This window comes from Vanessa tameamea, chromosome 12 (assembly GCF_037043105.1).
Source record: "Vanessa tameamea isolate UH-Manoa-2023 chromosome 12, ilVanTame1 primary haplotype, whole genome shotgun sequence".
Lineage (NCBI taxonomy): Eukaryota > Metazoa > Arthropoda > Insecta > Lepidoptera > Nymphalidae > Vanessa > Vanessa tameamea.
The window spans coordinates 10,388,194-10,402,828 of record NC_087320.1 but is presented as its reverse complement, the minus strand read 5'-3'; the positions used below and the strand labels follow the sequence as shown (position 1 = coordinate 10,402,828).

The following is a 14,635-nucleotide window of genomic DNA, read 5'->3' as shown; positions in this document are numbered from 1 at the left end:
TTTCATAGATTACTTAATATATTGTATGTTCCCTTAATATTATTAACAGGAAACGAAGGCGTGTGTTTACGACGAACTCGGGAAATCCAGTCAATGATTTAATTCTCTTGAAGGATGTGTGATTTCCGACAGTTCCAAACCGCAGGTATCGGGAGAGCTGGCTTAGTAATGTAAGACAATAACACTTGAAAAACCAATCCACCAGAAAAACATTCTGAAGGGACGGCGTCAGGCAGGCGGCCGACCGCGTAGTGTGCCAAATACTTTTTCTTTCTGACAAGATTAAGACAAGCATTTCATTCTTAAAGAATAAAAAAAACGATATTTTATATCTTATATTTAATAATTACAATCTTTGTAAAAAAAAAATTAATAAATAATTTATCGCCAAGTTCAATTCGAGACGAGGCTCGATGAGACACGAGTGTATGTAAAGCCTTGTACTCAATAGTGTATAATGTGTATTTTTAAAACAATATTATGTTTCCTTTGCTGTTTATCGCCAATTGTTTAAAAAAAAACTATTGATATTATTAGACATTTGATATTGAGATTGACAGAAATGAAGCAGGTGTGGTCATGTGCACCTCTCTATAAGTAGTATATGGCTGAATAAGTTTACACGTGCTTCAACGTTGGTGATAACAGTTTATTTCACCACATAAATCGTATAGCTTTTTTTAATCTTTTTTTCGAAAAAAAGAGCTACTCGACATTCAATTTTTTTGTCTTACCAACAAAGAATACTAATTATAATTATTCAGATATTTTAGCCTTTTCTTATTTTTTTATACTAGACTTAAGAAATATGTTTTATAAAATATGGACCAGACATTTTTTTTATTTCATATTATAGATGAATTAACTTTTAAAATAATTTCCCTGTTAAAAAATAATAATATGTTTAACTTGTAATTAAATCAGGAATTCAATAATTTCCCTGTTAAAAAATAATAATATGTTTAACTTGTAATTAAATCAGGAATTCAGATCATTCCATTTTATTTGCAGACAAGGCAGCATTAAAACGAAACTTCAAAGTAACAACTTGTTGCTTATTTTGCAATTCTTAACCTTATTCATATAAACTTAAGGTTGATCAAAGGCAAAGTGTTTATATAGTATCTTAAAGTTAACCTTTGCTTCAAATTAACAGTTGAATTTTGCCTTCTGAAATATATAAAATACATGAATTACAAATAATTCATAACCAAACCAAGCCAAACAATTTGTTTAGAGATTGTAAATATTCTTCTTCACTTTTCTTGTTGATCATTGGGCTAGATGATCATTGGCCGGATTAGCTAGGGGCCAATAATAATTACAAAATTTTAACAAAAAGGAAATACGCTTAAATATAATAATTAAATATGACAGTAAATTAAATAATTAACACAGTGCTGTCTACACATTGATTGTATGGCATAAAATATTAATGTAGGAGTATAATTATCCATTTGCAGTTATCAACACTAAATATTAAGCATTCTGAGAAGTGTTTGATTCAAAATGACAGACACCAATGAGGTTTTGTTAAATCTTTAATATTCATCATAACACTCATAAATGAATCAATTTCCCATTAACACATAAATATAAGTATAGAATTATCAAAATAACCCACAGATAAGATAGTGATATGATTGTATTTAAATTACTTATATGAAAACAGATAATCTATACATTTAAATAATTGTGATACAATTAGCTCATACATTATTTTAACTAGAAAAAAAAAGAGCTTTGTTAAGTATGTACCTTATTTTGTTAATTGTTGGTTGCTTCCTTAGCTTTGTTTTAATTACATTCTAAGTAATGTTTCTTTATTTAAATGGTAAGGTCGGCCTTACTGTATTTGGGTTAAGGTGTTGTGCAATGTGTCATCTATTAATGGATTATACATTCACTAGTGGCACTGTTAAATTTAACTGTTTATTAATTGGGTAAATATACTTAGAACTGAATGTCATGTGTAAAATGTATGGTCATATTTTTGTGATAAATAGGACTTGAAGTTACAGTATTTTTATGTTTAAAAATTTCCATAACAGATTTTTAACTAACTTAATTTGAAACGAATACCCACTTAAATGTAAGAAAATGCCATGACTGTTACAAAGATGATTGAATGAGTAATGTGAATTTACTATTAGATAAATTATCTTGTAAATGGAAATTATTCAATTGATTATATACATTACAAACTGTTTTGTTTATAGATATATTAGATATTTCTTTATTAATTATTATTAACATTAACTATAAGAAAACAGAGTAATTACACAACTTTTTTAATGATGTAATTGTATATATGCATATGTAAATAAAGCAACATGTTTACCACCATAATATCAAAGTAAATGCCTAATTACTAGAACCATTAACATTTTAGACAGTCTATTGTCAAAGTACTTGCTAGTTCTTACAAACACTTTGATTCAATCAGCAATTTGATACATTGCATCTGCATTCATTTCATTAAAAATATATAATTACAGATACTGACTTAACAAAAAGTAAACCTATGAACTTTGTAATAGAATGACTTCATAGCTCCATGTTTATAGCATTTATGAATCTACGATAAAAAAAATATCTCATTATTGTTTTAATAAGAACAATGACTGATTTTTATAACTAAATCATAGTAAGAATCACCATGCATTAAATTAAAAACTACTTCATTGTTCTACAAATACTCCATAGTTGAAGATTTAAAAATAATGTAGGAAATTGAAATGCAAATATTTTAGTAGTTTATATAAAAAGTAACTTAAAGTATCATTCATAGATATATGATTCATTATTTTATGTGTAATTTATAACTAAAAAAGTTTCAATAATTAAAAAAACCTCTTTTTATTGTGTTTTTTGCCTTATTGCCATATTAAACAATTATTTATTGGTAGTTGATATTGTTTTAGTTTGAAAGATAATAGGACTAATAGATTATATTATTTATTGAATAAAGTATAGAGGTTAATATTAACAGCATGACAAAGTGATGGCAATGACCTATTTCATTGGAGACCTTATATTGTTTCAATGTCTCACAATTGATTGTAATCATAAAAATTTAAGAACAATAAAACCTGATGTATCTTCCTTGAATGAACGAGCATTGCATGTTATGTTATAATTAAAAAATAATACTTATCATTAATAATGAACTCATATTGTTATTGCTATGATTTATTTTGAGTAGAAATTGATAATTTTTTTGAAATTAAAAAAGAACAAAGTTCGTGTTGGTATTGGGATTGTTTTTCGATATTGATGATATTTTATTTTTATATTAATTCTTGACTGATTCTCAATATTTCTGAGATTAATGGAGTACCAAAAGAGTTGTCAAGGCCAGTCTTGCTTACTGCATTAAACATATTTGGGGGAAACATTAATAAAATTGTTCTATAAAATAATTGTAATTTTAAATAAATAGCATAATAAATCTTAATCAATTCAAACAAATGAATAAATATGGTTATCCCAAAGCGATAACTATTTCCTTTCAGAAATATCAGTTGTTGAAACTTTTAAATCTTGTTATCACTTCACTTACCAGAATGAGCCAGCCTCCTTCCAACTAAAGGGCTGTCTAAGAGCAATCGGCGGAGGGACCAGCGGCCAAGAACACCGCCGCCCCAGCCACAGCCACCGCGCCTCATCCCTTCGCGTTCCACCATCACAACACTCTAAACATTACACCGCACGAATATCCTCAAGCTGATCTTCACACGCCTGACGTCAATTATAAACTACCGTTATGTATCATAAGAATTAAATCGCGCGGACCTCTTTACACAACCGAGTGTTGAGTAACAGTTTACAGTTCACTCACAGTCGCAACGCATCAAGAGAAAGTTCCGATTATTGGACGTATCGTTCACGTTCAAGATTTAAGATGCAGTTTTAGACAGGAAGATAGCAGATAGCAGACTCCCATTATGAATTTTTTTATACTTATTTAAGTATAACTATGAATAAGCTTAGTAAACTGTTTAAAGGATAAAATAAAATGAGAACAGACAAAAACTATCAGAGAATCGAAGCCATTTTTATCAAAATAAAATATTTCAATCAGAGCGTCAACAGTCCAACTGACCACGAACACTAGTTGTAGGTAGCGAATAGCAAGTTTACAAAGGTACCTACTTTCGTACATCTACAAGTCTACACTACAAATACAATGTCTACTTTTTCCGTTCAAATGTCATTTGTAAAACTTGAAGTTCCAATTGAATCGGATACTTTAAATAGTAATACAATGAGAAAAAAGTACTTAATAAATTAAATTATTTTCATTATTTTGTCAATAAATGTCAATGAAAATTTTGTTTTTTTTTAAGAAATATTAACTTTATATAAAAATGTTTATGGAATTATAAATTTGCCTATTCGTGTATCCCAGTTTTTAAGAATACAGAAAACAAACTAAATTCGAAATTGCAATAGCAAATAAAGTAATTAAATAAATCGTACGATATGCTTGGTAAAAATTTAGAATTTATTTATGTATAAATAAGTTTTTAACTATCCATATTTAAACATATTATTTTTTTGGAAGAGTCCGTAAGCTACATAATTATTTACTCAAATTATATTATTATTATTCAGAAAAGAATAAATACTATATAAAGTAATATTTGTTATGGGTTTCATGTTTTTGTTATCACTAATATAATTAGAATTTTATAAATACTCTTTCACAGAATACATAATTTTACCAGTACGTTTTGATTATTGTACTCTTTGAGAAAAGTCAAAACCAACAAAATAAATCGACCGACAATCTGACATCCGACAATCAGTAACGACAAACGTCATTGAAGGAAATATAATATACCGCGATTGTACATAATATGTATCATTGATCATTTAATTATTTCTTATGTTAACTAACGCTTAAATTTCCTGTGGTGCAGTGAATTGATAAGATAGAAGATTTCTATTGCAGGATTTCTTAGAAGAAATTAACATGATTCGACAGAGATTTATAAGTTTTATTATTTTAACACTGTTTATTACTTGCGTTTTTAGTAAAAACAAGTATAGTCGTTCATCTAATGAAAAGAAGATAAAAGATGTAAATTTTAGAACACTGGAAAAGCCATTTAGAATGAATAAATTGAATATTGTTTGGATAAAAGCTCAACAGGTAATTTAATGCATTAATTTTTTTTAGGCCCATAACCCATACTCTTAACGTTTATTGTATTTTTAACAACACATTACAAATTACAGCGCCTAACAGAACCGAAATTAAAATCGCTATACAGTGATTTAATGATTCAAGACAAAGAAGAAATTACTTATAAGAGAGTTAAAAGCGAAGGAGGAGATAAAGAAGGTCTGAAAGAAGCAGAGTTGCGGCGTAAATTAACGAACATTATGTCTGTGTATGGTCTACTAGAACATTTTGAAGATGTATCTGAAAGACAAAAACAAGATCCTGTAAGACATTTCCAAAGCATCCATCATTAAATTTATATAAATCTAGCTACTGCATGTGATTTCACCTGCAATAAATGTTACTGCTCCGCCCCCTTCGTCATGACGATTCTGCATATTACATTTCATTTATTAAACATAAGAGTCACATGCATTTAAAAGAATATTACTAACTTAGAGACTATAATTATGATTGATGTACCAGATAAGCGGAGCATTACAGTGACTTCAGTGTCATTGACATCTGTTTTGAGCTGATAGTGAAATAATATAATATACACAATGTATATATCTTGTACATTGGTAACAATTAATTAATTTACTTTAAAATAGTTAATCATATTTTTTATGTAAATTTGAAGAAATAATAGAATTAAGAATGTATGGTAAAAATATTAAAATTTTCATAACTTTTTAGGCGTACAACTCTGCAATGGATGGGTATATCAATAAGAGCCTTTTTAAAGATAAAAAACTCAACATGCTCTGGGCTAAAGCCGAGGCTTCTGGATTTACGAGTGAAGAATTATCAGCTTTAAGAGAAGAATTTACACATCATCAGGAAAAAATAGATCAATACCATGATTTGTTAGTTAATATGGAGACAATTGATTCAGAAGCTCACCAAAGTATGATTTATTATTTTAACATTTTAAGCAGATATACTTTTTAATATTTCATTGCTTGTTAGGTAGCATTATTTGGTACCCTGTCTTATTCTGTACCACTAATGATGTGTTATTGTATTAGTTAGGATTAAACTTATGTAATTCATATTCTGTATAAATAATATTTCTAGTAAGGTTTATTAATTGTTTAAAAATATTCCCTTTGTGCTCAACTATAGATACATATAAGAAAACAAAAACCTTTTTTACCTTAATAGTTAAATTTTTTTAATAAAGCAATGTTCTGTTTTAAACTTATCAACAGTACCTAACAGTAATCTGTTGTGTTGGATTATTTTACAAAAGGCCAATGTATCATATTGTAAATTATGAATCATTAATTTGTATGAATTAAATAAAATGTATTTTTATTAAAGATGCAGTAGATGATGAAGAAATTGATAAGTTTAATGAAATTAATTATGAGAAAGACAATGGAGAGAATCTTAGTAAAGATTTTGTCAATAGAGCTAATTTAGTCAGAGAAAAGCACAGAGGTTTGAGAGACGGTTATGACAGGTTACAGAGGATTGCTGCTAAAGGTTGGATATATTTTTTAATATAGTGTTTTTTAAATTGAAATAAGTATTATTAAAAAAAAATTGTCAATTTTTTTTTAAAGTTGCAATAATATTGCAATTATTTGAGGAACAACAATATTTATAAAAAAAATATCAGTTATACCAAAAAATTAACAAAAATGGCAACTAAAAGTTACATTGAAAATGTATGGGTTGAAATTGATATATTCACTGCTGAGTTTTTTTTTTTTTTATAGAGGTGGCAAACGAGCAGGAGTTGATGAAATAGTAAATTTTAATGATAAATATATCTATTTTGCTTCTAGGACCAAATAATAAAGAATTTATTGAGCCAAAAGTTCAAGGATTATGGCGTATCGCAGCAGCTGCTAATTTTACTGTTGAAGAATTGGCATCATTAAAAGTAAGCTGATTTTAAAATTTCAATGTATTTAAAAAAAACCGTATTGTTTAAGAATAGGCTATTTGACAATGCGAAAAATAAAGTGTCAATTATTGTAAACAGTATATATTATTAGTTTAAAAATGGTTATTTATTAACAAAAGTTGAAAATAGTAATTCATTTATTTAAAAATCCATAAATAAAAATGCATTTTTTTTAAACGTTTCTCACGTGACACAAAACGCTCCCGATTGGTCGGGCTTATGATGACGTCACTTGTTTGTTAATCTCGTTTGCCTATTGTATGTGGATTATATTATGTGCCACAGATTACAATACAGGCAAGTGATGTCACCGACCCCATTGCAGCACCATATTGTCAAAGTAGCGTTTTCACGCACTATTTAAATATGGAATTTTTTATTTGATATTTTTAAGCAAATATGTACTAGAATTAAATATAACAACTTACTGGGTTTCTTAACCGCTACTGAATATTATAAAATGGATTTTAAAAACCAGTCAAATAGCCTATTATGTATATTTATTTGTTTAAATATCCAGCAGACTTGGTATTGCCAGCATCGTTAAAAATATACATGATACACAAAACATTTTTATAAAATATGAATAATCTTAGTTTGTTGTACACTTTTAGATTGTTATTAATCAACTTCTATTTTTTCAACCATTTGTATTCTTTTCAGGTTGAACTTCAACATTATGAATCTCGTCTTTTAAAACTGCGTACATTACACGCAGACCAAGTAAGCAATTATGAAAAACATCATAGTAAGGTTACTTTTTTTTTTTCATTTTATATATATATTTTATTTTTAAAAGTAAAGCAAAGTTAAGAGTATAGATTGCCAGTTTAACATATGAATAACTGGCCTGGTATTTAGCCATTGTGTACTCTCGTTCTGCTGAAAATAGCGGAGTTTCATCCATTCGCCATTCGTTTCGACACGTAACAAGTTGTTGAGGATCCAAAGTTAGTGCAAATAGTGTGTGATCAATTAAGGCTTACTTTAAGAAAAAAATGTTTGCTTAATTGAATTTAGTAGAGCATCTGCTGGTTTAAAATAGTAGCAAGTTTAATCTCTATTTTTATATGGTAGAGCAACTTGTTTGGTCGAAATTGTGTGTGTTGTGTAATGTATTTTTAAAAAAATAAATACAATTTATTAAGTATAATATATTATGTTAGTGAAGACGTTTTTATAGATATTTTTTCATCCTTATAATAGATTGCAGCCGCCGGTGACAAGATGGACCACTTCGCTGACCAGCAGCAAATGTTAAAGAAACACACTCGAAAGGTGGAGAAGTTGCACGCAGATCTCGAAAGCAGGATCTTGGCACGACACACTGAACTATAATATAATACCTGGAAATTTTTCATGCTTTTCTTCATAACAGCTACATATTTTTTGTAAGTTTATCAAAGAAAAGAGAAAATATTCTATTTGAGAATATGTTCTTATTTAAGTTATTTTTCATAATATATTATATTTTTACAATTGTTCCTTTTCATAAGTTTACAATATAAGTAAGAATCTCTAATGTTTTATTTTAACTATTAAATCTGATGAAAATTTACCAATCTTTTATTTTGTTTCTGTTAACTTTTAACCACTTTTAAAAGTTTTATTAAATATGGGGTTGTTTTCTAAAAACTCAGTTAAATATTATTAAAAAATCTTGAATCTTGATAACTACAAGTTTTCATAATTGTAAGAGTATCATCCAAAATAATAAAAAAAATTATCTACTTCAGTATTTTTTGAGTTAAATATGAAATTTACTTAAATTTTCATCACAAATTTCATTCAGTAGCAAACACATATACAAAGCTATCGATTGTGCTTCGAGGTAGATAAGATTGTCTTGTAAGTTTATAATGAATCTTATAAATTTTCAATATAATCAGCAAAAAATAGATAAAATATAAAATTTACTTGATTATGTTTCTTGTTTTATGGGAATTGTAAATATAAGAGTAATTAATATGTCTTCTATGTGAGGACCTATTCAAGAACACACTCATTATGTTTCAATAACGGTTTATTTGCCTAGAACTTACCGCTTATCCTGCTTTAATCATATTCGAGACATTGTAAGTCCTCGGTAATAATTTACTTATAATATAATACACATTACCCAAATAAACCTAATAAAAAAAGAATAATTGAAAAAACAGGTGGTATTATTAAAAACACCAGTGGTTACAGTGCATCAATATATGATATTTAATCTTCATGTACAAGCAAATTTATTATTACACGTTTAATAATCCGTCACGGTCTGCGAGCGTACCTTTCAACGAACTCAATATCGTATGCCATAATATAGTGTAAAATATTTATAACAGAGGGCGCGCGTAGCGATCGGAATCACATTCCAAGCGGCCTACAGGCGAGTGCCGCGACTACGCTCTACAGCTACAGTCGGCGCGAGCGGCAGTAACAAATAAAACTACATCCGGCTCCCCTCACGTGTCTCATTATAATGAATCGTTTAATGCTCACTTCAGTCGATCGTACAGTATAAGTAGTTCTCTTCTCGATAGGACATTTTCTCTATTATGTATATAATCTGTATAATATAATTCTTTCTCACTAATATCTACACCGTTTCCAAGGGTTACAATTATATATAATCCTCGTGGGATAGGTCCGCAGGCGGAGGCGCGGCTGTCGGCGCTCTAGTGACTCCACTTGCTCCAGGCCTGCTGCAAAAACAATATTATAATAATTAACCATTTTAAACTAAAATACTCGATTTTTCAATGACTACTGTGTCAATTGATACCAACGTGGAATTTGAGGCGGAAGCATGGTAGTTTCGTGGTCACCTGTTTATCGGCGGCGTGGTGCGGCGGCTGGTCCCAGTGGTGATGGTCTGGTGGCGGTAGGTACTGCAGCGGCAACGTATGTATCATAGAGAGTGCGGCGGCGGTGGCGGCGCCCCCCGCGCCTCCGACCGCTCCGGCGCCGCCGTATGCTTCTGCACCCACGCCTACACCCACACCCACTCCAACGCCGCCCATGCCCATGTTTTGCTGCAGCGCAAATATTGCCCTTATTAGTTATCGTTTTTTGAGAACATGGAAGAGCGAGGGAATAGAGAGAGTACATCTCATATTTAAAGTTACAATAAAAATAATGTTATACTCAGTATAATCATAGCTTGAATTGATAACAAAATAAAACCAATGTATACTTGGTATCTGTCGTGATCGGTACGGTGGTGGTGGTGCGCGTGGTGCCAGTCGTCGGGCGCTGTGAGCTTCCAGGCCCGCTCGGTACCGATGGGTCGCGGCTTGCGCTCCTCCTCTTCGCCCCACGCGCCCACACCACCCACACCCACGCCCACTCCGCGGTCCATCAGCGACTGCGGAAACACAAGGTTAAAACGACTTTAACTTCATTTATTTCAAAACTTTACACGTAAAATCAAATCAAAGAATCTATACAAATAAAAACATAATATGTATATGATATCAGACAATCTACCCAATAGACAATTATTATTATGGCATAAAATATAGAGTGGAAAGCAAGACCTTGTAAGTAATGTCTCCACACTGGTCTTATAGAGTTTGAACCACATGTAACAGAATTTCCATCTATCAATTTTAATTTTTGCATCAAAATGTTTTCCTTCACCAAAATAGAAAATTTTAAATTCAAATTCAGCACAAAAACTCAATTCATAAAAATTCACAATCTTCAATTAAGATCAAAACCGTCTCCTACCGCGACCCAAAAAAAAAGTATGGTTTCAATGATACTTACAAAATTATGACTGACCTGGTAGGGGTGGTGCGTGGCGTGAGGCGCGTGCGACATCTTAGGCGCGCTCTGAGGGTACATGGCCAGCATCGAGCTAAGGTTGCCACCGCTACCACCGGGGAACAGTTGCTGTTTACAGAAACATCAAATTTTAGTTAAAGATCTTAAATATACTAAAACGGAATTACTTTAGTGACATAACATTGCCCCTTGGACCATTATAGATTTTCGATCGGTGGTCTTACGAAACCTAATTTACTTATTAAAAACCAGTATATCGTTAATAACTAAAACATATAGTACCTGCGCTGCATGCTTGTGCTGCTGTTGCTGTTGCTGCTGCTGCTGCTGTTGTTGCTGCTGCTGCTGCTGCAGCAGAGGGTGTCGTTGCGCAAAGTCTGGCGCTCGTGGATTCAAACGCGACACGCTCTCCACGCCCACGTAACCCATTCCCAGCGCAGATACACCCGACACGCCACTCGACATGCCTACCTGCTTACACAAGAAAGATAATATTATTTATAGGTTAAATCTGATATCTAAAAGAGAGATGTAATCGCAATAATAAATCTTATAATTGATACTTGCCATCATATTGTGTCCATTACGAGAATTGTCTTGATAAATAGGCCCGTTTCTGCTAAGACCACTCATATCCATTGCATTCACCGCATTGCCTGGGAATTTGGTAAAGATTTTACTTCGCAATTAAAGAGTATGACGAATTTTGAATTGTAACGATCGATATCGACGCCAACAATGAACATTGCAACTATAAAAATTAGGCCCTTTGTTGAAACTAGTGTTGAGCTCAAATTTTGATTTTACCATCCAATTGTAATATTGTTTTATATAGATATATATGAATAAAATTACAACTTAACAAAAGTAATGTAATGTCATTTTACAAGGTTATTATTTATTCCTGGTGGTGTAGAAATTAGGTAGTGTATTTCTATGTCAGTCATTCATAATATGCTTTAAATAAATAAATCGTTGCTTGGCGTAGTCAACTTTATATGTAGAAGTTCGGACGTTTATATTATAGTGTCATTGTATGGCGTGCAGTCAAGCTTACCGATGGGCATCGGGTGGTGGTAGGGAGGCGGCGGTGGTGGTGGCGGTGTGGACCCGTGTGAGGACGTGCGCGAGCAGGGCGAACAGCCTCCGCCTCCGCCGCGGTAGCCTGGCGCCTTACTAGCGTCGGCCTGTAACATAACATAATTGACAACCGATTAATGACACTTTCGAATGTGGGATATAAACAAGAAATTTGAGTGTTGTTTTTCACAATCGATAATTTTATATACGCTTTTCGATGACAAAAACAAATAAGTTAGCCCGGGGTATATAAAGTTGAGATCTTATTGTTGCCAGTGGATTGTTAATATAAACAATAACTAATGATTCATACAACCGAAGACCAATTTTTGGGTCAATATTTCATTATTTTTTCTCTGATATTCTCCTATTGATGAAACAGGACTACGTTATAACTAATTTATATATAGTTACCTGCGGCGGCATCGGGTCGACGTTGTGGGGCTCGGCGGCGCCCCACACAGCGGCCGCGCCCACCGACAGGTCCTTGAACAGCGAGTACTCCTGTGCGCCGCCGCTGCCGCTACCCGCGCAGGGGCCGGACGAGCTCGAGCACGGCACGTTAACGGTCGCCTGTATAATATTACCATTAGTATACGCTATATATTAAAAAAAAAAAAACAATCGTAAAAATAAATTAAATAGTGCTATCGTCTTACCTGCGGTGTAGTATTGATGTGAAGAGCCGAAGATGAATTCACTGGGATGTCTTCGTTACTCCATGTGCTTGAATTGTCTGGGCTTAGCTAGAAATTATGATAAATGTTATCAATACATACTTGACATATATATTTGAAGCTTTTTTCGTAACATTTTTATTAAATATTTATTAGGACGGAAATTAATCTTATACATTTCTGAAGCTTCACATGAATAAATGCACAAAAAATTGGTTCAATTTGAATATCATTAATATACAACGATTTTTCAGTACTCTTAACTCTTTAAATTAATAAATGAAATCCCTCATGGGTCAAAAATGACGATATATTACCGATGACCTAACTAGTTTAATCGTTTACCTGCAACGCGTCAGTATGAAGTCGAACAGGGCGAGGCTCATCTTCAACCTTAGCGGGTGGAGAATCTCGCGCTTTGAGCGGAGAAGCTCCTCCTGCGCTGACTGCACCGACAACTACGTTGCTGGGCGCTGGGCTGCCCACAACCTAATACAAAATGAGGTTTCATGAACAATTCATAGTAATAGGATGAACTAGATTAGAAATATAAAAGTACACAATTTATAAAAGTCGATTTTAAGTCGACGGACTACTGGTGTAATGAATATTAATCAGTGTCACTTCGTAATTTATTTTTACCTGTGGCACGGGTCGTGGCTTGGTGTCGACTGGCGGTGTGGCGGTAAGCTTGGCGGCGAATGTGTGGCTCCTGGCGCCGACGATGGCGCCGGTGTACGACAGTGCACCCGTCTTAACCGCGCTGCTGGCGGAGCTCGCCGCAATGCTCGTTACGGTGCTCGGTGCACTCGATACGCGCTTCTCGGGTAGCGTTATCGCTGAAAACAAATTTAATGGTTTAATATTAAAGACAATATTTGTACAGCATGAAAATTAATTAAATATACGTTCGTTCGTTCGATAAGTGCGTCGCTTGTAAATAATTTCTATAGGCGTAAGTGAATACGTACGTTGCGCATGCAGACGCGGCATGGGCGGGCGCGTCTGCGGGTGCGGCTTGGCGGCGGCGCGGCCGGGCGGCGTGGCGCGGCTGCTGCTGGCGCCCACCGACGTGACTCCCGCGCTTACGGCGACGCTGCTCGTCTGACGAAACGAACAGTTATATGACGTTACATTTGTATGCTATAGAAGATGAACACTTAAAATTCAAATGTGTTGTCTGAGGTTGACAAATTATACCAGTAATTGATTAAAAATATAATATATTTTTAATAGTTCACATACAGTCTGCTGCGTAGATAGCACTCACAGTATAATTACATTATTTCAAGTACAAAATATGTTTCATATTGGAGATGGTATATGGTCACTATCTATCTCGCTGTTGTTGGTTTACTCACAGTTTGTAGCTGAAAAAGCAAATGAGAGATGAGTAATTACCTTGGCGGCGGGTTGCTTGTGCGCGGCGGGCTTGGCGGCGTGCGCGTGCGCGTGCGGGTGTGGGTGCGCGGGTGCGGGCAGCGCGGGCGGCAGTTTCGCTCGCGGCAAAAGCTGTGCGATGTCCGCCTCGGGATCGCGGATCATAGCCGCAATCAGGTGCGCCGCCTGCTTCGTCGCTTCCGATGACCCTCTGCGGATCGCACAAATTCATGGTTATACATTGAAAGTATCTCTATTTAGGTAAACTTTTTATAAAGAACTCAACAAAATTGGAATGGTATTGTTGACTTCTAAAAATGTTTGGTCATTCTTTTTAAAACATTACATATAAACCTATCGTTTTCAACAAGAGAAACAAATGACTAACTTAATAGTGATGATGCGTTCGCCCTGTCCCTTGACCTGCTTGTCGACCTCGATGTGCGCGCCGGTGGCGGAGCGGATGGCATTGATGTTGGAGCCGGCGCGTCCGATAACGCGCGATATCGCGTGTGCAGCTACAGACACCTTCTTGCATCTGTTTATTTTGAACATTTATTGATTTCGTTATAATTTATTTTATTTCAATGTTTAATGTTATACAGATTTTCTTGTTTATGTAAATTTTATTGTGTC

General features: G+C 33.3%; 3 protein-coding genes across 17 annotated transcripts in view; 1 reads left to right on the top strand and 2 right to left on the bottom strand.

Moving 5' to 3' along the window:
- The window catches only part of LOC113393008 (E3 ubiquitin-protein ligase RNF19B-like), a 61,772-nt gene extending 57,579 nt beyond the window's left edge, over window positions 1-4,193 (bottom strand). Inside the window, exon 1 of the mRNA XM_026629696.2 lies at window positions 3,563-4,193. Coding sequence (XP_026485481.1) covers window positions 3,563-3,686 — 124 coding nt within the window. The 5' untranslated portion in view covers window positions 3,687-4,193. The remainder of the gene's footprint in view (window positions 1-3,562) is intronic.
- A 634-nt stretch (window positions 4,194-4,827) lies between these two features.
- LOC113393020 (alpha-2-macroglobulin receptor-associated protein) lies at window positions 4,828-8,646 on the top strand. Of its 2 annotated transcripts, none has more exons than XM_026629714.2 (7): window positions 4,828-5,158; window positions 5,245-5,454; window positions 5,870-6,080; window positions 6,497-6,661; window positions 6,967-7,064; window positions 7,752-7,811; window positions 8,295-8,646. In XM_026629714.2, exons 1-7 carry the CDS (start codon window positions 4,979-4,981, stop codon window positions 8,424-8,426), a joined length of 1,056 nt encoding a protein of 351 aa, XP_026485499.1. In that variant the 5' UTR covers window positions 4,828-4,978; the 3' UTR covers window positions 8,427-8,646. The 2 variants fall into 2 exon arrangements, with proteins under 2 accessions (XP_026485499.1, XP_026485498.1); XM_026629713.2 differs by having other exon boundaries at window positions 4,829-5,158; window positions 7,752-7,841.
- A 447-nt stretch (window positions 8,647-9,093) lies between these two features.
- The window catches only part of LOC113393124 (ankyrin repeat and KH domain-containing protein mask), a 34,713-nt gene continuing 29,171 nt past the window's right edge, over window positions 9,094-14,635 (bottom strand). For 11 of the 14 annotated variants that reach the window (XM_064216522.1, XM_064216512.1, XM_064216516.1 and 8 more), the window contains 14 exons: window positions 14,388-14,537; window positions 14,021-14,210; window positions 13,591-13,723; window positions 13,262-13,458; window positions 12,965-13,108; window positions 12,602-12,688; window positions 12,357-12,515; window positions 11,920-12,049; window positions 11,426-11,518; window positions 11,145-11,329; window positions 10,845-10,970; window positions 10,270-10,440; window positions 9,902-10,108; window positions 9,094-9,778 (listed from right to left, as the gene is read on the bottom strand). In XM_064216522.1, the coding sequence (XP_064072592.1) occupies window positions 9,752-9,778; window positions 9,902-10,108; window positions 10,270-10,440; window positions 10,845-10,970; window positions 11,145-11,329; window positions 11,426-11,518; window positions 11,920-12,049; window positions 12,357-12,515; window positions 12,602-12,688; window positions 12,965-13,108; window positions 13,262-13,458; window positions 13,591-13,723; window positions 14,021-14,210; window positions 14,388-14,537 (1,999 nt within the window). In that variant the 3' untranslated portion in view covers window positions 9,094-9,751. The remainder of the gene's footprint in view (window positions 9,779-9,901; window positions 10,109-10,269; window positions 10,441-10,844; window positions 10,971-11,144; window positions 11,330-11,425; window positions 11,519-11,919; window positions 12,050-12,356; window positions 12,516-12,601; window positions 12,689-12,964; window positions 13,109-13,261; window positions 13,459-13,590; window positions 13,724-14,020; window positions 14,211-14,387; window positions 14,538-14,635) is intronic. The other 3 variants (XM_064216514.1, XM_064216525.1, XM_064216513.1) reach the window with 2 other exon arrangements.

Excerpts from the sequence above, each read along its gene's own strand:
- LOC113393020 (XM_026629713.2), top strand. The coding sequence starts at position 4,979 with ATGATTCGACAGAGATTTATAAGTTTTATTATTTTAACACTGTTTATT. Across the intron at positions 5,159-5,244 it reads TTTGGATAAAAGCTCAACAG|CGCCTAACAGAACCGAAATT; the intron begins GTAATTTAATGC and ends TACAAATTACAG. Across the intron at positions 6,662-6,966 it reads ACAGAGGATTGCTGCTAAAG|GACCAAATAATAAAGAATTT; the intron begins GTTGGATATATT and ends TTTTGCTTCTAG.